The following is a 25,575-nucleotide window of genomic DNA, read 5'->3' as shown; positions in this document are numbered from 1 at the left end:
GCACTTGGTGCATGTTACACACACACACACACACACACACACACACACACACACACACAAAGTGCACATACAGCTTATTTAAGTGCACACAGCTTAAATCATGACTAAATGATTTTTTTAAATGTACTAAACCCCGCTGAAACCCAATGTCTGATTTCTTATTAAAATACATAAAGGTATCTGGACAGATTATACACAAATTAATTAGAGCACATTCACAAAAAAAGTCAAAAAAAAAAGCTTGTTTTAATTGCTGCTCCGAGGCTAATGTTGATTTGGATAAGAGAGAAGTATGAGAACAGCTGAAATCTCTTGATAAAGATTAATGAAGTGACATGTACTAGCTATAACAAAATATTTTATATCTACTGTACTTATAACACTTTGCTTAAGCAAAGTATTTTTACATGAAAAATAATTTATGTAAATATAGGACATGTCCAAGTTAAATAGTTTTTTTATTTTTGCCAATTCATTTTTATTTGTCATAAAAATAAAGGAAAAATGGAATGATTATGCATATACTAGAAACTTTCACATGTATATTCTCTCGAACAGCTTGAAAGTATAGGTGAATATGTTAAACGTCACCATCAACTGAAAAACACTGTGACTGTGGATCACAGTGTGGGCAATGACACTACCTTTCTAGTCACATGGCAGACCAGTGGTCCCCCTGAGATTGTATTATTTGATCCTAATGGAAGAAAATACTACACAGATGATTTTACCACCAATCTAGCTTTTCGGACTGCTCGCCTCTGGATTCCAGGAACTGCTAAGGTAGGTATTGTAAGCTTGTTCGTAATGACAACGTTTAGTCAACTACGTGACTTTCAGATGGATCACAGAATTAAATGCATTGTGTAAAGGAAATCCTATTCGAATATATCAAAATTTTACTTTAAATTTATGAGGGATTTTTTGAATGTTCAAAATTTAAGAGGAACTACTAAGGTATGTTCAAAACTTTAAATAATGGACACCAAAGGCTTCTTACTTCAACAGTGGAAATTAGTATTTATGTACTACAAATAATTTCTTTTTGCTTACTTCCTTCTTTACAAAATCTGTATCGAATACTTAGAAAAAACCCTCTGCTTAGAATTTATAATATAAATACATGGAATATATATGTTTTTGAGCACCTACTATGTGCAGGGTCTTGTTCTAGGTGCTTTACAATAAAGTGCCATAATAAGAATAAGAACAGGGTACTCAGAGCACACAGGGGGCATGTGCAGGCAGTGGGGGAAGGAGAATGCTTCCTGGAAGTGAAGACATCAAAATGGAAATGTGGAGGCCTAAGGGGCCAGATGTATGAATAACATTCTGGACAGAAGAAACAGCACGCAGAAAGGCTGTGCATTGCCTGAATGCAATCCCTCTTCAGGTCTGTTGGCCCTCCCCCCCCCCCACCCCCCGGATCACTGTTGATAGCCTCTGCTTGGCCTTCCTTCTTCTGGTCTAGCATCCTTCTCTCCAAACACCTTTATCAGAGTGATCCTTCTGAAGCACAAATCTGATCAAACATGTCTCCTACTCAAAACTGTTTGAGGGTCTCAGGATAAAATCCATGTGATTATTAGTATATACTAAGCCCTTCACGTTCTGGCTTCTGCCCAAACTTAGCTCTTTTTAAAAATTATTTTTTAATTTAGAAAAGCTTTATTTTTATATAATTTTTAAAGTTTACTTTCCATTTATAGTTTTTACAAAAGATTGGCTACATTCCCCATGTTGTACAATACATCCTTAAGCCTATCTTACACCCTAGTTTGTACCTCTTACTCCCCAACCCCAAACTTATCTCCTAACCCTACTCCCAAACACCCTGTGCTCTGCCCCTACTTAACTTTTCTCCAAACGCATCATGTTCCTTTCACACCTGTGCACAAGGACCAGGAACACTTTACCTACTTCTTGCTGCTTTTGCCTGACCTCTTTGTCTGGATTAGGTGCCCCGTATCAAAAACACTTCTTACACCCACAGAGGAGTTTTCATGTGGAGGTTTCTGCCACGTGTCTGTTACTAATGTTATGATTACAAAAAACAAAATAAAACCAAGCAGAAAAAACCCAGATAGATAGATAATCTTGATGCTTGAATTGTGACTTCACTGGAAAATGGCAAACCACATGAATCCCAAGAAGAAGACTGGATAGGGTGTGGCATCTTAACTTTCCAGAGTCAAACCTTAACCCACTGATTTCTCTCTTCTTCATCCTGCTTGATTGTGTTCCTCCTGCTACTTCCACGATTTAAGAAGGAGCAGCAGCAGGAATTAGGAAAAAAGGAATACTTATGTACAATTTTATCAAAAGAACAAATTTCTGCTACACTGTACTTTAAGCTTTTATCTTTCAGACATTTGTTTCCAGGTTTCCCCCAGGCAGCCCAGACAGATAAGGAGAATGGCATTCAGCAATACTTCTATAAATTACTCAACATAGACATTGTGCAATCCTGATCTATTAAAAATAGTGTTCCTTTTCTTGCTCCCTTATAGTGTAGGTGGGTTTTTTGTTTTTTTCGTTCTATTATTTTTTTTAATTTTTTTTTTGCGGTACACGGGCCTCTCACTGTTGTGGCCTCTCCCGTTGCGGAGCACACGCTCCGGACGCGCAGGCTCAGCGGCCATGGCTCACAGGCCCAGCCGCTCCGCGGCACGCGGGATCCTCCCGGACCGGGGCACGAACCCGTCCCCTGCATTGGCAGGCGGACTCCCAACCACTGCGCCACCAGGGAAGCCCGTGTATGTGGATTTTGTTGCTTGAGATTTCTGGGCATGGGAGCATTAAAGGAAGTGGAGGGCAGGAAGGATACTGTTGCCTTTTATTCCAGGTTATCCACATAAATCATAATTGTTCACTTAATTTGCTGTAATTTTCTCCATTATATAAAAGGAATAAAAACGTTGAACCTCCTGTAGGGTGAAGGGGCTCAGATTAATATTTGCCAAGTACTTTGAAGCTGGACACATTGTTATCCTCTAAAAATGTGAATCAAGATGTGTCCTTCCCCAAAAATAAATTCAGGGAATTCAGGGTCTAATTCCCTAAAGAGTTACCTAACAATGAAAGTGGGTTGTACAGTGAAAGCCATGTAAATACTGAATTTAGTTATCTCTTAACCAACATTACTCTTCCTGATATTCTTTTGTAGTATTTTAGAAAATGCAATATCAACAAAACAAGAACAAAAAACCCTACGAGGTTAAGTTTACACTTTAAAATGAGGGTTGATTTTTTTCTTCACACTTGACAAACGAAGTCTTTGTTTCGCAGCCTGGGCTATGGACTTACACACTGAACAATACCCATCATTCTCCTCAAGCCTTGAAAGTGACAGTGACCTCTGGTGCCTCCCGCTCAGCCGTGCCCCCTGCCACTGTGGAAGCCTTTGTGGAAAGAGACAGCACCCATTTTCCCCATCCTGTGACAATTTATGCAATTGTGAGAAAGGGGTTTTATCCCATTCTCAATGCCACTGTAACTGCTACAATTGAGTCAGAGACTGCAGATCCTGTTACGCTGAAACTTTTTGATGATGGAGCAGGTAACAAGGAATATCATGTAATTTTTCGTTCTCAAGAGCTGTTCTGATGCTGCAGTATCAATATTAAGTTTATCTTTAAAATTCTTCCAATTCAATTATTTTTCTCACCCAATCTTATGAGAATCTCAAATTCTCATGGACTCACTGACATACTAAGTAGCTACAAGTCTCCACCTGCACAGGGAAAGCAAATGTGAACTTGGGAAAAGAGAGTCTCCTTGAGGCTCCTCAGAGTGGCTGTGTGTGAGCAGAATGGAGGGAGGAAGTCGCCCGACACCTAGGTCTTGGCTTCCACTTGTCCAGTGACACTGACCACACTTAGTAAGGCCACTTGGGAATAGGCATGCCCACATTCCTTTAGGATTCACCAGTTTTCCTATTCACTGAAATAATCATATTGGACAATTAAAATAGCAAATGAAAACCCCAAAAGGGAGATGCAATGACAGTTAATCCATTTCTTCTTCTTTTGCCCAGCTGTTAAAGAGAAAATTGGAAATTGAGTTGACCATAGACTGTTCTTTAGCCAAGTAGCTGGGTTGATGAGAGAGCAGAGCCATGGCCTTTTACATGTGTTATTTGGTAACAAGAAGACCAGGCCAGCAAGCTTAGTGGAATCAGGATAGAGATTTCCCCACCACTGGGAAAACAAAGTCAAACAAAACAAAACCCTACTTCAAAGCACTCATTCTGCGCAGAGAGAGTTCAGAACTTCATCATCATACCTCACAGACACCACAGCATCAATCTGGGCAACGAGCAGCACTTGGACTCTTTCTGACTAACTTGTTTTAACTTTTAAAAACAAACTCCTTTATTGTTTTATCTTTTCTATTCTGTTCTTTTCCTAAACTAAATTCTCAGAATGACAATAGACCTCAAAGTTTATGTTGGCAGCCCCAATGTTTGATCTACCAGTAAAATCATATTCCTTCTCTTTGTTGTTTCAAAGATAAAAATATTTTAAGAGTCTTATGTTTGTTTAAAACAAGACAATTTATGTGAAAAATCTCTGTAGGTTATTTTGCTGTGATTCTCCTGAGCCCATAACTTCAGGCAGAATTTTGTTCTGAGGTGCTTTAATGTGGTCTGCCCTACGTGTAGGCTATGAGGCAATGCGTTGTTTGTAGAGAATAATAAATAGATTAAAGAAATAAATGTATATACCAATTAAGTATAAGCAATTATAATAATCAACCAATTAAAAGTTAAAAAAAATGAGTCTTATGTTTGGCAACCCATTAGTATCTTGCCATGGCAATCTTGTATGACATTTATGAAACAAAAGTTCATTTAAAGGATTTTAGTTCAAGGCCACCTCAGAGGATACTAGACAAGTCCTCTTATTTTGCCTACTGGAATGGATCCAAACAAACTTCTCAGACTCTGATTGCTTATCCCTGGCCACACCTTTCACTTTTTGTATATAGTCCAAAAATACACTTTGCAGAATGTTCCTCCCTAGCCCCAGCCTGTGGGCTGGCCTGGGAACAGATCCTGCTGTCTTAGGAAAGAGCACCTCAATAGGCTTTTATATTTATTCCCTGGAACCATTCTGTTTGTTTGATGTTAAAATTTATACCCTGATGAAAGAAACAATGAAAAGGTTGTTTAAACACTGAAGTGTAAATTTAGATTTTTCCCCTGTACTTAACACACATGCACATAGTTGTCTAATACTTATGTTTATAATGGAAATAGTACTTATCTGCTAATAAAATTAATGAACAATATAAAATGCTTTATAATTTTAAATATACTTTCTCATGCACACTCTCAAATAATCATCACAACCACCCTGTGAGATGTTATCCCCATTTTATAGATGAGAAAACTGAGGCTCAGAGGGATTGTTTCACAGCTACTGTGGCAGATCCAGACCTTAAAACAAGTCCCCTGACACCCAAGCCAGTGTTCTTTCCCATTTCTTTCTGACTCAATGATTAAAAGAGGTGGCAGTGGTAACCGTGGCAGGAAGAGATTTTTCTTTATCATTTCTCAACAAAGATAGACCTTATTAATCATTAAACCACTAAATATCAAGATCTGATTTCTTTCCAGTAGATAAAAAAGGTTTCTAAAACTACTGTGATCATACGGTGCTTAGCGTTTTTTATTTTAATAAAATATACTCCTATTTTTCTCATGTGAAGGAGCAGACCTGCCTCTCTAGTGAGGCTTCTAGAGCACTTTAGTGATGATGCAATGCTAGAGAACAGGGCTGGGTGTGAGGTGTGAGAAGTGAATTGACCGTAGAATAGGACAAGCTGCTTGGCCCATGTGGCCACTTGCACTTGAACAGTGAATGTGATCTGCACTTGGGCTAAGCTGCACCTCCCATGGCTGCCCTGGAATCTAGGCCTTGCTGCCATTCAGTCATGGGCTTGGTTTGGAACTGAATGACTCTCTGAGGACCAATGCAAAAGGAAAGAAGTCTAGCACTGGGCAAGATTTTAGAATGCCTCCTGAAGCAAGGCACATCCTCCTGAAGTGGACAGAACCAAAGCCTGTCAAACTCCAAGTCAATGAGCACCTTCGAATCTAGAACAACCCACGTATCCTCTAATGAGGAAATTAATTTCACACTATTATATCAACTACCAAAGTTTTTTTTTTTTTCATCAGGGCTTCAGGGTGTTCATAAACCCCTTGAAATTGCATGAAAGTATGTATATGTACATATATATTTATTCACTGGGAGCAGAGTAGCTTTTATCTCAAAAGGGTGTGTGACTATATATAAGCTTAAGAATGTGCTTGGTTTCTATGAAAACCTAGTATTATTTTCAGTGATAGGAAGGAGAGCGCTAAAGGTGATTATTAAATGCTTTATTAGCACTGAAGCAGGTACAACTCATTCACCTTTAGAAAATAATTTTTCAGAGGTTAAGGAATCACAAGGAGAAATTATGGAGCCGTTGGAATTTTAATCACCTGATAATATCAAAAGTAGCTATGAGCATAACAGCATATGCTAAAATTAGAAGAACAAGGGGAATAAATCTTATTTTTAATGATTTAATTAAATATTAATAATCAACTGTGGTAAGTATTGACATTGAGTTTTTTTTATATTAACAGGTGCTGATGTTATAAAAAATGATGGAATTTACTCGAGGTATTTTTTCTCCTTTGCTGTAAATGGTAGATATAGCTTGAAAGTGCATGTCAATCATTCTCCCAGCATAAGTGCCCTAGCCCACTCTATTCCAGGAAGTCATGCTATGTACGTACCAGGTTACATAACAAACGGTAAGAATAATTAGCACTGTTATTTGAATAACATCATTTAATGTGTATATTTCTGATGAGTGTGTGTGTGTGTATGTATCAGAGACAGAGGTGAATTTCAAAACTCTTTTATATAAGTCAATGCATAATTTGTTGATTATCTCTTTAATCCTCAGTGATTCATGATAGTAGATAACAGGAAGGCAGTAGGTAATTCCCACAGATTTCTCCTACCCTCGTTTTAGTCATTATTTTGACCTCTTTCTTGTGACTGTTTCATCAGAATTACTACCAGGCAAAGAGATTTATTGAGTTTTCTCCTGTATAGCTCCTGTACTTCCTCTACAGAGGAAAGAGGAAGAGGCAAAAAGTTGTTAGCAGTTTAAAGAAGGAAGCAAATAGCCCAAACAATCCACACAGGAAATGAGTTCCTGAAAAAATATGAGTGTGGATATTACAGGAAACTGAGGGCTTCCTGAAGATGTTCTGTCTTCCTTCAAGATAAAAGTGCCAAATACATAGAAGATACACATATTTTTTAAACACCATTATTATAATAGTTCCTGATGGGAAGCAGTGGTTAAAGTATAACAAACAGAAAAATGCTGTAGTCTTTAAATATAATCTCAAAAAATGTTTCTAATCATTCTTATTTGAAAAACTGCAGAATCTTTATGAATACTTTTCATGTGCTTTAGCAGCTATAACTAATCATTTGCACCATACCATAACATGATTCTATATTTTTGTACTATATGTACTTTTCAGTAGAAAACAATAAAGATGCTATAGTGGATTTGCATCTCCTGATATTTTTAGTGTTGCCTAGAACACAATTTACTCTCACCTATATTTAAAATAATTTGGATTATTTCAAAACCAATATAAATCAATTTGCAAGGTAACACAGTTTTACTACAAAGATATGATTTTGTATCTAGATGTAATACTTCATTTCTAAGTAGATATTCCCTCTTTCATTTATACATCGAACATTTTTGAAGGCCTCCTAGGTGACAGGCTTAGTCCTAAGAACTTGGGATACCAGGTAGAATAAGACTTGATTCCTATCAAGGAGCTTGCAGGCTACTGACGGGTCTAGTATCTTTTTTAAAGACATGAATTTAAAGGATGCAAATATCAACGTCAAGTGTACACTGAGAATAGAAAAGTCATATTCAACTCTGCTTTTATCTGTGTACATCATATAGACCCTTGATAGCACAGAAAGAAAAATTTAGATTTCCCTAGGCATGCCTACCTCACATAACATTCATTTATCAGCTCATTTTCAGGTGATGACCTTGAGAGTACACTGCATTGAAAAATGTGAGCTGCTCTGTTTTCACACCACCAAATCTCCGGGCACAGCAGCATCTACTTCCTTCCTCTCCTCCCTAGTGCCTCTGTTGGATCTGCTCTGGATTCCACCCAGCCTGCTTATCAAGGGTCCTTGAGAGCTCTCCCTTGCATGTCCTCTGAAGAGCATTCAAGCATGATTTATTACTTCCCATATTAAAAAAAAATTTGGGTGGTTCCCCTTTAAGCTACTGTCCACCTGTCTACTCCCTGTCATCCAGTTCTTTGAAATTAAATCTAAATCTGCCGACTGTACCTTCTTACCTCCAGTTTACTACTCTGCTCACTGCAAGCAGACCTCCACCCACATCACTCCACTGGAATTGCTCTGGCCTTAGTCACCAATGACTACCTGCTCTTATATCCAAAGGATGCATTTCAGTCCTCATTTTACCTGACTCAGCAGTACCTGACACAGCTGATTGATTTCTCCTTTGCCATTTCCTGGTTTCTATGATACCACACTCTCCTGCTTACCTCTTATTCTCTGGAATTTTTATTCTCAGGCTCTTTTTCCAGCTTCTCTTTTTCTACCAAGCCTCTAAGTGTTGGCAATTATCAAAGCTTAGTCTTAACCTTCTCTTCTCACTCTTCTATCTGGAGCCATGTTACCTGGGTTTGAAACCTAGTTCCTCCATTTACTAGCTGTGTGACTTTGGGCAAGTTACTTAGCCTCTGTGTGCTTCAGTTTCATCATCTGTAAAAATGGGGGCAATAATTGTACTCTCCTCATAGCATTGCTGAAAAATTAAATAGTTGATAATATAAGGTACTTTAAAAAGTGCCTGACACATAGCAAGCACTTAGTAAATACTTTTTATTTTTATAGCTGAAATTCTTATTAGGTAATCTTATTAACCTATATGGCTTTAATAACATCTATAAGCCTATAACTTCCTAATTCATAGGTTCAAAATGATTAAATCTAGCTAAAACCTCTTCTTTGAGCTTAAAATTCATATCCAACTGGCTCCTTGACATCGTCAATTAGATGTTTTACAGGAATCACAAACCTTGTAACTTAAATAGTTAGTCTCCTCCCCATAGTCTGTTTCTCTTCCCATTTGCTCATTTTAGGAACCTGGGAGCTATTCTTTTTGTCCACCAACTTTCCCTTCTTCATCATTCCATATTCAAATCCAACACCAGCTTTTGCTGATTTTCTCTCCAAAATGCATCTCGAAATGCCTACTAGCCTCCTCTCCACTGCTATCACCCAACCCAAGCTACCATCTTCTCCTATCTGGACTGTTGCAGTGGCCTCATTGCTTCCTGTGCTAAAATCCATTCTCCACTGACAGCAGCCAGAGTGACCTGTCAGAGAGCAAATGTGATCATATCACTGCCCTGCTTCCCCACAGCATGTTTAAGATTAAACTCTAAAACCGCTACAATGGCCCACGAGGTCCTACTTGAACTTCTCTCTCCTGTCTCATCTCAAACTATTCTCCTCCTTGCTTTAATTAAATTTTTCTAATTTGCAAAGCTCTTCTCCACACTTCAGAAGTTTTTACACAACCTCTTCCCTCTGCCGGAGATATTCTTAACCTCCGCTCTTTATCTGGCTGACTTCTATTCATCCTTTAGGAAATTGTTAAATGTTACTCCCTTGATACCACTCTAAATTATATTACTGTGTTATTTACTTTCATAGTACCCTTCCTTTTTTCCTTCTTACATTTATTACAATTTATAAATATATGTTTATAAATATGACTGTAAATTCCATGAGCAATACTGTTTTGTCTGTGATTGCTGGCATAGCATATGCCCTAAAAATATTTATTGAATGAATGAATGGATGAATGAATTGTTGAATAAACAAACTGTTATTCTAAAGATGTAGCAAAGGGAAAAAAAGTCTTAAAATGTCTCTCAATAATCTGCAAAAACAAGCTCTTCAGGAGATGGTAACTTGTTGTTTTGGCTATTCTTTCTTTGGTGTCACAGGTAATATTCAGATGAATGCCCCAAGAAAATCGGTGGGCAGGAGAGAGGAAGAGCAAAAGTGGGGCTTTAGCCGAATAAGCTCAGGGGGTTCTTTCTTTGTGCTGGGTGTTCCAGCTGACCCACATCCTGATGTGTTTCCGCCATGCAAAATTATTGACCTGGAAGCTGTAAAATCAGAAGAAGAGGTGACTTTATCTTGGACAGCACCTGGAGAAGACTTTGATCAGGGCCAGGGTAGGTTTCTTGCTTTCATTACCTATTTTTCTACAAGGTGGCATTTCCAATAACTATGTCAGGGGTTAGTTGGGTAAAAAATAGCTTTGGGGGCTTACAGATGACAAAGCTGTAGAGGATTGCATGGAAAGCTTTGAGTTGCTGATAAGGCCCTGTATCCTGGAGTCTAGGAAGAGAATGTATCAGCTCCCCCAGGATTGACGAGGCCCTGGTAAACTGACTGACACTAATACAGAAAACTTTGTTGGAAACATAAATACCACATGTAACAGTGGTCTAGTCAGAAGCAATGGGTTCTGCTTTACAGAGCATGGACTTTCAAATACTGAAGGTGATTAGTTTTCTGAAGATTAGATGGTGTTTATTCAAAGGCTTACAAGTCAAGTTTAAGGGAATAATTCCCATAAGTCATGAAATGCTTGGTGCATTGTCCTCTCCTACTTCTGGTCATCATTTTTGTTAGGGAGGCTGGGACCAGTTCCCTGATTTGAAGCTTTCTAACCCTTGCTTGGGCATTGATGAGTTCCTTCGCTACTTTCCTTTTTCTAATGCTTTTATGCCAGCCTTCAGGCTTCCACCTACCTAATCTCTTGATCCCCAAAGCAACTCAACAGAAAAAGTTTTCTAAAAGAATAACCTTTCCAACATCTTTGCCATTACCAGAACATGATTATCATTGATTACACTTTAATCTGATGCGTCTGATTGAGATTTCTGTAGGAACCAACCTTCTCTATTGAGAGCTAATTCATCAATATTGGTCAATAACAGTGACCACCTTGGGCCTTCCCCAGTCTTGCTTTCAACTTGGATCATCTTTTTTTGGCTTATAATTCTGTTTACTACTCTCTCCAGAAGACATCTTAATTACAAATAATTATGCACTGCTGAGAAACAGTCAATATTGTAGTTTTGTCTTTAAATTCTGTTATCACAATCTATCTCTTCTTGCCAGATAGGAAGGAAGTGAAACATTTTACATTCTAAATTAAGGATTTTCCTAATTTAAAGTTTGGAGATGTGAAACGATTGAAACTGTGGGATGGGCATATCACTTGTAAAATGGAAACAGCTGTAACTTAACTTTAGAAAAAAAGTAGTTCCCACTCTGGCTATAAGTCCAGCTGTTTAATCTTTGGCAGGTTGCTTAAACTCTATTACCCTCAGTTGCATATGTGGAAAATAGGACTAAAACTATCTATTTCATAAAGTATTGTAAAGATGAACTGAGATGACATATAAAATAAAAAATGGAAGAGAAAGTGGGCCCAGTAAGTTTTCTGGGCTCCTGGTTTGCACTGCTAGAGAGTTCTCTAGCTTCTTATTTGAAGTAAGGAGCCACCAATACTCATTCCCATCTTTATGTAAAAGTAAGCATGGTGCCACCCAGTATTTTTCCTCTTTCCTCACTGCCTCAGAAGCACAGTTGTGTGTTAAAAGAGACAAACACAAGCTCAGACTCCCATTACTACTGGGAACTGTTTTTTTCAAGAGCTCTGGTGGTTTCAACTACACCACTGAATGAAGAGTAGAAAGAAAGTGAATGTGCAGTATCAATGGTTATGAATGGCTTGAAAGGAAGAAATACAACCAAATGGGACTTTAGTTTAGAATTGGTATTACAAAGGGTTTTAGAAGGGAAGAGAGGATTTCATACCTTCACATAAATGGCCCTGATGAGCAGTATGACTGAAGCAGATCAAGCTTGTTATAATGTGAAACCTCAAGTGACAAAAGATTGGGAGGCGGGGAATGGCTGGATGTGTATTAAGTTGCTGACATCACTCAGTCATAATTGACTTGATGACCCAGCAATGGCAAAATTGACCAATTAGCTATGAGTATACCAACTAGCAAGTAGGTGTCTGTTTAACTCATAAACATGTGCTTTCATCACCTCTTTTGTTTACAAATCGTTGTCTAGGAAGGTGTTATACTCTCCTCTATGGCCAGAGTTAGAAACAATAAGGGTATGTCTCTGGCTTTACAATTATGAAAAATTTGACTATTCTTAAAAACCTTATTAGCAATAAATGAACATCGCATATATGCACAAGCATATCAATGTATATCCAGTACCAACTCTTCACCATATACAATATATTGTAAAAGATGACAAAGTACATGGAATAAGCAAAATATTACCAGATCATTATTATGTTTGGGAATGTATTTAGACAAGGCATTATGGAAATGGGTTATTTCCTTAGGTTTTCATTAAGAGTGTGGGTAAAATAACTTTTAGAACTGAGTACCAGGCATAATCTGTATTTCTGCTATAAAGTTAATTTCCTTTGTGTTTTCTCCAGAAATTAAAGTGAAAATATATTATTTACTAAGGAACTATTATGTGCCCAGCACAGTGGTAAACATTATATAAAAGTAATTTAAGATGGTATCACACTCCAAGAACTTATAATCCTAGGCTAAGAGAGAAAAGGCATAAAATGGTCAAAAAACTATTTTATGTATTACACAGTGCCATTTGTATAATTCAGACCTTGGGAGCTACAGGTATTAAAAGGTTGTAGAGTGGGTGGAAGCAGAGCAAAGGCCAGTTTCTAATGCCAGGGGCCTGGGCAGAGCCTTTGGAGTAGTGACAGACCACAAAAAGCACCAATCTTGGGCCTCCTTCCTTGCACTCAGTAGCTTCCCTACATGTCTAACAGCCTGACTTTCACACTGTTTCCTCTGATATCTTTTCATCTTGTTATACAACTGTCATTGAACATATTATCCTTACAAATTGTTGAAAATTTGCTGCTTCTGAAAAAGCTGTTCAATGACAGCAATTTTTTCCCATTTCCCCCACCCCCAACCCTCAGTTATGCTTATTGGATGGAAGAAGGCTCAATGTAGGAGAAATCTATAATAATCCTTAGGGGATGGTTTGGATTTCAAATGAAGAGAGGAAGTGGGAACTGTTCCCACTGGTAAAGATGGGGTCAAGTCTTTGATTCCCTCTGCATGTCCTCAATCCAAGCCCAGGGCTTTCCGTACTAGAAATTTATTGATAAAGATGCTAAGGAAAGTGTAAACCTTGGTAACTGGAAAAGTAGCAATTATTGGGAAATAGGAGACAGTGTAGCCTAATAGAAGGCTGTAGAGCATAGTGTTAGGGTATTAAGCTCTGGAATCAGACAGACCACGTTTTATCTGTGTAACTTAGGCAAGTTACTTAATTTCTCTAAACTTCTGGTTTCTAATCTGCAAAAGCAGATAGTGAGAGTACCCATCTCAGAGGGTTGTTGAGAGAATTGAATGAGAAAAGGCACAGAGAGGGATTAAAACAGTGTCTGGTCCATACTAAGTGCTCAGTAAATATCAGCATTTATAACATTTTGGAGCCTGAAGGGGTCTTAAAGATACACTAGTCTGACTCCCTTGTTTTAAATGTAAGGGAATGGCCCTGAGAGGTTAAGTGTCTTGCCCATGTCCTTAGAGCTACTTTCATGGCTGAAATATACTGGGAGTATAGAGGTAGAGGTCAAAACTAGAGATATAGCTAAGAGGTCAAAGATGCAGAACCAGCCCATTTTCTTTTTCACAGGGAGAAGGGGAAGACCACAACTATTGTAAATGGAAGGAAACCTTTCATGAATATATGAGCTGAATTAGTTTGGAGTTTTTGTAGTTACACAGTTGTTCTGCATCATTTTTAATAGTTGTTCACAGTAGGAAGTATATGACATTTGGAGTTAGAAGAAATGAGTTCATTTCCCGCACTACAGCTTCCTAACTTGACCATGGACATCACATTTAACCTCCTGAGTCCCAGTCTCTTTTATTTTAAAATGGGATGGTCAACTTCACAAAGGGAGAATTATGTATGTAGAAAATCTTTGTAAATGCTAAGGCTTATGGAATATTGTTTCATTATCCAGGAGACGACTCAGGGAGAGCCCCGTGGGGAGGGCTTCCTCCATAGAGAACAAGGGACATAGGAACAATGGACATGTTCCATTGTGAGTGTAGAGCAGATGGTCAGCCTAGCTTCTCATCCATATCTGTCCCATCGTATTTGAACCACAGTATAAAGCAACTCAAGTGGGTTCACTCAGAGGAAATTGGCTTATTGATAAATTTGAATATGAAGGTTATTTTGTTTTGACAACCTTCTTTAAGGGTGCTTTACTCTAATTACTACTCAGGAATAGAAACAGTCTCATTATTAAAACTTATTATAGATTTGGAAAATTCTCAAAACCTAGTCACTAGAATATTTTCATTGTTTAATTAAAACTCAGGATGTCTCATGGTTTTTATTCCTGAGAACAAAATCCTCCTTTGGAGCTGCTCCGTTCATTGTTGAATCTATTTTTAGCCATTTTAGATATGATTTATGATATTATTAGAGTGGGTTAGTACTACAGGTGGCTTTCTTTTTGCATCTAGCAATTATTTGTTACCAATAATTTTGTTTTTGAGTTGATAATACATTAATACAGTTTGAAAGCTCACAGCAGCACAACAATATGAATGTATTTAACACTGCTGAACTATACACTTTAAAAAATGGTAAATTTATGTTATACATGTTTTGCCATAATTTTAAAGGTTCAAAACAGTATAAGGAAAATCAAAACAAAATTCTGCCCTCATCTACTCCAAATTTTGCAGTTCTGTAACATGCATTTTTCTTAATTTATCACAATCTGCTTTGAATTAATGTTATACCGCTTCACATATAATGTGAGAATCTTTCAAAAGTATAATTCCATTTACCCTTCTGCCATCCTTTGTGGTCTTGCTGTCATATATTTTACCTCTACATTTGTTATAAGCCCCACATTGCATTGTTATGGCTTTTGTTTTAAACAATCAATCTTTGCCCAAGACAAAGAAACTTGCCTTTTAAAGAAATTTTAAAGAGGAAAAGAATTATCCTTTTTAGTTACTTGTATAGTATAGTTACCATATCTAGTCCTCTTCTTTTCTTCCTGGAGATCAGAATTTTTATCTAGCATCATTTCCTTTGTAGTTGAGGTCTTTGAGTAACAATTCTCTCAATATTAATTTTTCTGAAACATGTCCCTTAATTTTTAAAACACAGTTTCACTAGATGTAGCATTCTAGGGCAAGCAAGTGTTTCTTTCAGCACTTTAAATATATCATTTCATTGTCCTCTGGCTCCAATTTTTTTCTCATAAGTTAGCTATCATTCTTACTGTTGTTTTTCTGAGTATAAAGTGTCTTTTTTCCCTTCTGGCTGCTTTAAATTATTTTTCTTTATCTTTGGTGTTTAGCAGATTGACCATGATGTGACTCAGTGTGCTTTTCTGATGCTTATTCTGTTGGGGATCACTGAACTCTTTGAGTCTGTGGAGTGTTCTTTTAATCAAATTTAGAATATTTTCAGCTGATACATCTTCAAAAAATGTCTGCTCTAGTTTTATTCTTCTTTTCTTCCTGGGTAATATTTATATTATATAATATTATAGTACAGTATAGTATAGTATATCATATCATATCATCATACACACACACTAAGTGGATATATCAGTGGATCTTAAGGGTCACTGAGATTCTGTTCAATTTTTCTAACTATTTTTTAGCCCTTCAGTTTGGATGATTTTTTTAATTTTCAAAATATTTATTTATTTATTTATTTATTTTTGGCTGCATTGGGTCGTCGTTGCTGTGCGCAGGCTTTCTCTAGTTGCAGCAAGCGGGGGCTACTCTTCATTGTGGTGCGCGGGCTTCTCATTGTGGTGGCCTCTCTTATTGCAGAGCACAGGCTCCAGGTACACGGGCTTCAGTAGTTGTGGCATGTGGGCTTCAGTAGCTGTGGCTCACGGGCTCTAGAGTGCAGGCTCAGTAGTTGTGGCGCATGGGCCCATTTGCTCTGCAGCATGTGGGAAATTCCCAGACAAGGGCTCGAACCCATGTCCCCAGAATTGGCAGGTAGATTCTTAACCACTGAGCCACCAAGGAAGTTCCTGTTTGGATGATTTTAATGGATGTGTCTTCAAGGTTACAAATTCTTTCTTCCATTGTGTCCAATCTGATATTAATCCTCTCAAATGAATTTTTTCATTGCATTTTTTTTCAATTCTAGGATTTCTGTTTGCTTCCTTTTTAAAGTTTCCATATCTCTCCTCAAACTTTCCATCTCTTCATTCACTATATCCAGCTTGTCTTGTGTGTAGACCATTAACATACTCATCATGGTTATTTTAAGGTCCTTGTCTATTAATTTCAAATCTCAGTCATTTGTGACTGTTTTAATTTGCTGACATTTTTCTTGACTATATATCACATTTTCTGTTTCTTCACATGTCTAGTAACTTTTTATTTATATTGGACATGTGGTAGTGAATTATAGACTCTGGACTTTGTTATATTCCCCTGAAGAGTTTTGAACTTTTCTAGTAGTTACCTTGGATCACGTGGAATTTGAGGAGGCTTTGTTTTACTTTTGTCTAGGGTTTGTCTATTTCAGTTTTGCTCTTAATCCTAGGGCATATCCCTTAATTCTGGGACACAATCTTTTTTCCTAAGGCACAGCTTTTCTAGTGTTTTAATGGACATCTCAAGATATTTACCAAGCTCCTCTGATGTGGCAAGAGTCACACTCCAAACTCTATATCTCCCCTGTGGTGGGCACTGGCATAAAACTCTGCTCCATTTTTCAGCTGTCTAGCTGTTGTTTTCCCCTTGAGTCCTTGAATTTTCACCCACACATGTACAATTCAGAGGTCTTCCAATGATTTGAGAGAAGTTAATACACAGAGTTGGGGCTCATCCCTCTCTGGCTCCCTCAATTTTCAGCCACTCGGCAATCTCACACTCAGTCATCTGATTTTTAAAACCAAGAAGATAGTGGCTTTCTGTATCAGTTCCAGCTATCTGTACTGAAGTGGAAAGTGCCCTCGGAGGAAAAACTGTATAAACATGAGTCAGTCACAGCCTGGTTCTCTTCTTTTATGAGTTGTAACTCCTCTGGCTCCAGTTTGTTTTTATTCCCCTTTCTTTCTTCAGAGTTTATACTTGTTACCTGCTGGTGAGTTAGTCCAATAGAAACCACTCAACCATTACCAGAACTAAACTTTATCTTTGACTTAAGTTACAAATATTTTTGTCACTTAACATATATGTTTATATTTTGCTTAGGAGATTTTTCCCATGTAGAAAATTTTCATTTTATATATATAAATTTATGGATTTTTATGTTTATGGCTTGTGAATTTTGAGTCTTAATTAGAGGGTCCTTTTCCACTTCAAGTTTATAAAGAAATTCATTCATTGTTTCCTACTAATTAATAGGTTTTTTTTTACATCAAACTTTTTATTTACTTTGGAGTTTATCCTGAAGAATAAAGGTTTGCAGTATGGATCCTATTTTTTCCAGCTTTTTACCCAATTGTCATAACACCATTATCAAGAAATTTTTACTTTCCCCTATTAATTTGGGTTCTACCTCTATCATATACTAAATTCCTAAATGTATTTTGGTCTACTTTTATACATGAATCTATTCATGCACCAGTACTGCAGTTTTTCAGTTACTGAAGCATTACAGTGTTTTTACATCTGATAAAGTCAGTCCTTCCACTAAAAATTTGTTATTTTTTAACCTTATATGGCTAATCTTGCTTATTTATTTTCTATTTAAACTTTACAATAAGTTTGTTAAAATAGAAACTAGAGGCACTTTTAATAAAACCATGTAAAATTTACAAAATAACTTAGGGAAAAATAACATCTTTATTGTGTTGAATCTTGGTATTCAAAAACATAATAAAACTTTCCTCTTATTCAGGTTTTAGTATGAGTTCTTATGTAGTGTCTTAAAGTTTTGTTCACATTCATATTTCTTGCTTTGTTTATTCATAGGTATTTTGACTTTTTTGTTGCTATTGTCATTAAGCCATTTCTAATAAACTAGAAAGCTTACTCAAAATCACTTAACTTCCCATTTGTATTTTTTAATTTCAGCCAACAGCTATGAAATAAGAGTGAGTAAAAGTCTACAGAATATTCAAGATGACTTTAACAATGCCATTTTAGTGAATACATCAAAGTTAAATCCTCAGCAAGCTGGTACCAAGGAGATATTTACATTCTCATCAGAGCTTTTCACAAATGGACTTGAACATCAACCTGATGGAGAGACACAAAAAAGTCTCAGAATTTATGTGGCAATACGAGCAGTAGATAGGAACTCCTTAAAGTCTGCTGTATCTAATGTTGCTCAGGCATCTCTGTTGATTCCCCCAAATTCTGCTCCTGTATTTGCCAGAGATGATTTTATGTTGAAAGGAGTTTTGACAGCAATGGGTTTTATAGGAATCATTTGCCTCATCATAGTTGTAACACACTGTGTTTTAAACAGGAAAACGAGAGCAGACAAGAAAGAGAATGAAACAAAATTATTATGAACAAATGTGCAGAGTACTTTCCTTCTTAAATATAAGACCCATGGCTTTTGCACTTTACAAAAACAAGCCAATAAAGTCAAATTAACATCAGATTATTAAAAATGCTTTGAGTTTTTGTGTAGTATGGATCAGATTTTTACACGGTAATAGACAAAAAAATCTTTTATAACACTAATGGAGGCAGAAGGGAATTAGAAAACCTTTAAGCTTTGGCTATGGACAAAAAAATAAAAGTTATTCTCTAAGGTAATGTGTTTAAAGGCAAAGGTAATGGCAAAATTGAATCAGAGTCAATAAAAGCTTGTCTTATTGAAGACAAAAAATAACCCACGTAGAGAAAAGGATGTTAGGCCTGAATGATATAGTATAACTATCTATGTGAAGCAATTGTTTAATTGTATGATTAATTTTTAATTCCCCTTTATCTGTTCAGAACAGGTTGCTTGTTGATGACTAAAGATCAACCTGTATTTTACATATGAAGTGCCTATTGTAAAGTTCTTTACCTCTTTCCATTTGGTTAACTATACTACAGATAGATCCCACTGATAATGCTCAAAGAGATGTTGGTTCACTATAAGAGTTAACCTTAAAATGTAGGTATTATCCTTGTCCCCTGACACTGGTTTTATAACAGAGGCCTATTGAATTTATTGTTTATAACTTTCTACTCTTATCAAAGCAGCTCTCCAAGTTATTTGCCTTGGGTGGTATTCAAGGAAAATGGTTATAGTTCTCATAAGACTTTAGGTAAATAATGAAAGACATAGTTCTGAGCTTATTTTAACACATATCAATCCATACGCTATATAATTTTATTCAATTTCAAACAAAGAAGAGGTCACAGGGAGAGACTGACCTTTGGAAATTTTTAACTGATTCTGTTTTTTTTGTTTAAATAAGATTCCAGGAATCCTTTTCCCACAAAGGGTGATTTACCTACAGGTATTAACCTACAGGGGTGGAGGGTGACTACAGAGAGGCAAGCACATGTCACAAGGAAATAAAAATTATCTTTTATTTAATTTTGCTCTTATTTTTTTAAAGATTACTGAGCAATAAAATCACATGCTTTGCATATTACAGAACTTAAAACTTTATTGGGTAAATACAAACAACAATGTGGAATAGAACTGCTTTATAACTAGGACCAACTAAGAATGACAATTAGATTAAGTTTTGGGGGGTGGGGAGGGAATTGTGGGGAGTTGGAACAAGAATGAAAAGAGGGCATGAAACCTTGAGGAAGAGACTCAGAGCAGTGCTGGGGAGTAAAATGACCAGCAAATACCTCTACCTAGGCTGCCTCCTTGCTGTTCATACTACATCCCAGGTCTGGCCTGTAACATGCTGAGTCTGGTAGTGCCTAAATTTTCACAGATTGGAACTTCAAGTCCCCACTTAGCAGTCAGTCCCTCCTCCCTCTATTGCCACTGAGCCTGGTAGCGTGGGATCTGCTTCTCTGTAGCTTCAATGGGCTGGTAAAATACTGAGATGGGGTGTGGTGGGCTTTAAGTCTTCAGATGTTTTCCTCATTTTATAGACAGGAACATGGAGAATTAACGGAGTAATCTAAAGCGTTGTGCTGGCTAAAGGCAGAGTATATAGGAGTAGAGTCAGGTTGTCATAATGCTCCTTCACTTCTGTCTATTTAAGAAGGTGTGGAAAGATGCCAGGGATTATGCCTAGAAATATTTAAATCTTCAAGGTTAATAAGCAGGAGAACAGGTCTAGGCTGAAGAAACAGGGCTTTTTCTTTTCTTTTCCTCCAATTTTGTCAGTATAGAAATGAACAAATGGCTTTAAGTCCAGAAATCAGTAAATTGGAAGAGGTAAGACTGAGATTAAGGATGTTAAAGTGATAAACTAAAATATATTATAGCAGAGTTGAAAGGGTGATCTCATCAAGTGAATAGGGTAAACAAGCTTCAGTGATTGTGAGGGACTGAAGCATTAGACAACAAGAAATATGTGGTAAATGTGGGAAGATAACTGATTTCGAGACCCCAGAAATCGTCAATAGAACAGAGCCACTGGAAAGGAGGTGACATTGATCCTGAACAAATGATAAGGAATAGAAATAGACAAGAGTTGGGTCAAAGAGAATGAGGAACTGTGAAGCACTGGTCACTAGTGGAATACCACATGAATAGTGACGTCACTGAAGATTTGATCCAAGATTGCAAGAGGAGGAAAAAATATGAGACAGATGCTCAGTTATCTGGTAGAGGAAAGAGAAGTCTAGGGATTGAAAGTGACACAGGCAAGTATTATTATTATCTTCACATGCCAGGATGGTTGTTGTTATCAGTATATAGAAATTTGTTCTGAAAATTGAGGACAATATCCCTTCCATTTTTACCCTATTCTTTTTATGGATGGTAAAAGAAAGTTAAATCTCAGTGGGAGAGAGATGATTTTTAGGAGATGAATTCACTGAGCAGATTGCTGTTTATGTGTGCAATGCTGACTGCTCCAAAAGTATGTTTGCACCTGCATGTTAGTACTAGAAAGCCTACCCAAAATTATTTTATTTGCTTTAGGCTTTGCCTTCTGCTATAATGTAATTATTTTGGAAGAGTTGGTCCCTAACTATATCATTTATTTAAAACAATGTGATAAATCAATGGCAGAGTTGCTCATATCAAACTAATCTTCTTGCTGATAACGGTAATAACTCTGGAAAAAATATAAAACACAGCTCTTTGAAGGCACTGGACACCAAGAAAAGCAGTTAGAACCTGGAGGAGTTATGACCCTTGAAAAAAGGAAAGCAATCTAGGTGAGATCCACATTTAACCAGCTTTTCCCCCAGAAGGCATTCCCAGTTTGCTCAGAGCATCTGGAAAGAGCTCAAGCAGAAAGCAGCTGTCTTACTGGGTTGAAAAGCCAGAAGTAAGAGTTCTGGGTTGCTAAAGCAGTGGAATATTGAGGGAGGAAATCTGAGGAAGGAAGTAACTACAAGAGAGAAGTTCCCAAATCTGCATCCTCTCAATCCTTGGATGAGTCCTAAACTGCAAAGGAATTTAATGGAAAATAAGAGCTTAGCACCTAAAAGAGCTGAACAGAGAGTTCAGCAACTGCCCAGTCCTGAGGAGAGAAAATTTAAGGTTCAACCTCACCCAAGTTTTTTTTTTTTTGGTTTTAAAGTTTTTTATTGAAGTATAATATATATACAGACATGCACAAACTGTAAGTGTACAGATCAATAAATTATCACAAGTGAATATTCTCTGGTAATTACACCAAAATCAAGAAATAGAATATTGCCAGAATCTCAGAAACTTATATCTTAACCTCTTCCTGCAACTACCTCCTCCCCAATGTTTACCAAAGAATGACTTTCTAGCACCATGGCTTAGTTTTTGCCTGTTTTGAACTTCAGATAAATTCAATCATTTGGTATGTATTCTTTTGTGTCTGGCTCCTTTCATTCAACATTACATTAATGACATTCATCCACATTTTGTATACCAGTAGATATTATTTTTTATTGCGTATAATATTCCATTGCTTGGCTATACCAATATATTCATCCTTTCTATTATTGATAGGCTTTTGAGTAATAGCCAATTTGGAATATGATGAATAATTCTCCTGTGAACATTTTGTTACATATCTATTGGTATTGTGATTTCATTTTCTAAATCAAAGATTAAAATTGGTTGCACCAAAATACAACCTCGCCCAAGTTAGAGGGGGTGTTTATGTTTCCATTGAAACTCCAGATTAGGGGTAAGTATCATACCCACAGACTAAGTGTTATGCCCTAGAACCAAGGGCAAAACTGAAATAGATCTGTTCTGAAAAAGTCTAAAACCAAGTCTCTAGAGAATCAAGATTATATTCACCAATAATTAAGCTATTGCTAGAACATAACTCAGAGAAAGATAACATAATACAAAGCCTCTACAACATATCATCCACTATATAATAGAACATTAATAGACACGCTGACAAGCAGGAAATGTGTCCCATAATTAATAAGAATAAAAATCTGTCCATAAAAGATGATCCAAAAATGATCCATATTTGGAATTAGCAGATAATTAGTTTACAATAACATTATAAACAAGATAAAGAAATTACAGGAAAAGATAAATATAAGTGATGAATAGAGGAAGAAGTTCAGGAAAGATATGAAAGTCTTTAAAATGAAGCAAGTGAGAATCCTAAAAATTGAAAAATACAATGTATGTAAAAAAATTTGTAATGGATTAACAACAACAGACTGGTACTACAGAAGAAAGGATCATATGACTTGAAGATGTGAAAATAGAAAGCATCTAAACTGAAGCATTTCATTAAAAGAAAAGAAAAAGCCCAAATGACCTGTGTGATATTACATGTAAATGATTCCCAGAAGTAGAGGGAGGGACGATAAGGCATAAAAATATTCAAAGAAATATTGGATGAAATTTTTCCAAATTTGGTTTAAACTACCAACCCACAGGTCTAAAATGCTCAGTGAACCTAAAATAGGATCTATACAAAGAAAATAACACCTAGGTATACCATAGGAAAGATGACTAACTACTCATCAGAAACAATTGAGGCCAGAAAACAGTAAAATGACATCTTAGAGTGCTAAAAGAAACCAACACAGAACACTATATTGAGCAAAGATATCTTTAAAAATGTAGGCAGATAAATAAAAGCTGAAATAATTTTCACCAGCAAGAAGTACCAAAGAAATGTCTTTAAGCTGAAGGAAAATGATGTCTGGTATAAATACAGATCTACAGCATGAAAGGAAGATCACTGGAAATGATAAATATGCAGATAATATAATACATTATTGGTTTTCTTTACTTAATGCCTTTAAAAGATGATAAATTATTTAAAGTAAAAATAAAAACAATGTATTATGGTATAAATAACATAAAGAAGTAAGATATATGACAAGAGCAGAATGGAAAGAAAGGTGACAAATGGAATTATCCTGTTTAAAGGTACTTACATCATACATACGATATTAATTCGAGGTAGACATAAATTAAGGATGCATATTATAACCCCTTTTGGCACCTATTAGTAACAGGGAAGGGTATATGTAAAAGGCTAATAAATGTGATAAAATGGAACATTAAGACTACCCAATTAATACAAAAGAAGATAAGGAAAGAGCAAGGAACAAAGAACAGAGGGGAATACAAAAAGCATATAGCAAGATGGTAGACTTAAAGCAGCTAAATTAATAATTATATTAAATATAAATGGACTAAACTCTTCAACTAAAAAGAGATTTTCAGACTTGATAATAAAGCAAGACCCAACTATATGGAATTTACAACAGATGAACTTTAAATATAAATACATAGAAATTGAAAGTGGGAAAAAGGAAAGTGGTATATCATGCAAACACCAAGCATAAAAAAAGCTGGTGTTAGTATATTATTATAGGACAGAATAGACCTCAAAAAAGGAGAGAAAAAGAGGAATCATTTCAACATAATAAAAAATTTCATCAAGAAGATATAGCAATCCTAAATGTGCATGTAGCTATTAATAGAGCTTCAAAATACCAGAAACAAAAACTGCCAGAATTAAGGGAGAAATAGACAAATCAACAAGCAAACTTGGAGATTTAAATCTCCCACTGTCAATCGTAGAGTAACTAGACAGAAAAATTCAGTAAGAATGGAGAATATGTGAACAACATTATCAACCAATTTGACCTTGACGTTTAAAAATACTACAAGCAACTAGTGCAGAATACATATCATTTTTAAGTGCTCATGTTTATGCTAGGCATAAAACACATCCCAGTATGCAGAGTCCAGAAATAGACTGACACACATATGGTCAATAGATTTTCCATAAAGGCATGTGCAAATCAATGGGTAGAGGCAAGTCAATGGGTAAAGAAGAGTTTTTTTTAAATAAATGATGTTGGAACAACTAGACATATGTTTGGGAAAGCAATTTTACTCCTACCTTGTAAAAATATAAATTCATGATGGATCATAGATATAAATATGAGTTAAGATATTAACTTCTAGAAAAAATATGAGAAAATATATTTACAAGTATAGTGTAGAAAGATTTCTTAGAACAGAGAAAACACTAAGCATAAGACAAAATAATAAGTTGGACTGCATCAAAACTAAATATCTGTGCTAATCAAAGGGCACCATTAATAATAAAAAGTTTAGCTACATTGGAAGAAAATATTCACAACAAATATATCTAACAAAGAAGTTATATTCAGAACATATAAAAATGTTATAAATCAGTAATAAAAAGACAAAGAACCCAATAAAAATGGGCAAAGGACTTAGACACTTGACAAGAGAGAATATATAAATAGCCAATAAGCACATACAAAGGCAATCAACACCTGAAACTAATATTGTAAATCAACTATACTTCAATTTATAAAAAAGCAATCAACACCATCAGTTATCAACAAATTGAAAATGATACCTATAAATGAAATACATCTTCATTCCCACTAGAACAACTAAATTATAAATATTGGCACTAAGAAATGTTGACAAGGATGTGAAGCAACTGTAATTTTTTTATACTGGTGAGTGTGCAACAACTTTGGAATACTGCCTGGCAGTTTCTTAAAAGTTATGCATATATCTAAACCATGACGCAGGTATTCCACTTCAAGAGAGATGAAAAGATATGTCCATCAAAAGGCTTGCTCAAGAATTTTTATAGCCACTTTATTCAAAATAGCCCCAAGCTGTAAAAAACAAAAGTTTCTATTAAAAGAATGGATAAAACAAAATTTTGCTATTTGTATGAATCCACAATGGCACACCACTCAGCAACAAAAAGAAATGAACAACTGATACATGCAACAGCATACCTGAAATCCCAAAAGCATTATGTTGAGCTAAAGAAGTC

At 36.2% G+C, this 25,575-nt stretch overlaps 1 protein-coding gene across 1 annotated transcript in view; it reads left to right on the top strand.

Annotated features, from left to right (window-relative positions):
- CLCA2 (chloride channel accessory 2) overlaps positions 1–22,140 on the top strand; it is a 40,833-nt gene extending 18,693 nt beyond the window's left edge. Inside the window, exons 10-14 of the mRNA XM_060139634.1 lie at positions 559–783; positions 3,289–3,559; positions 6,641–6,811; positions 10,100–10,333; positions 18,272–22,140. Coding sequence (XP_059995617.1) covers positions 559–783; positions 3,289–3,559; positions 6,641–6,811; positions 10,100–10,333; positions 18,272–18,714 — 1,344 coding nt within the window. The 3' untranslated portion in view covers positions 18,715–22,140. The remainder of the gene's footprint in view (positions 1–558; positions 784–3,288; positions 3,560–6,640; positions 6,812–10,099; positions 10,334–18,271) is intronic.
- Positions 22,141–25,575: the final 3,435 nt, after the last annotated feature.

Source organism: Lagenorhynchus albirostris, chromosome 2 (assembly GCF_949774975.1).
Source record: "Lagenorhynchus albirostris chromosome 2, mLagAlb1.1, whole genome shotgun sequence".
Taxonomy (NCBI): domain Eukaryota; kingdom Metazoa; phylum Chordata; class Mammalia; order Artiodactyla; family Delphinidae; genus Lagenorhynchus; species Lagenorhynchus albirostris.
The sequence above is the reverse complement of the archived record's forward strand: the minus strand, read 5'-3'. Positions and strand labels throughout refer to the sequence as shown.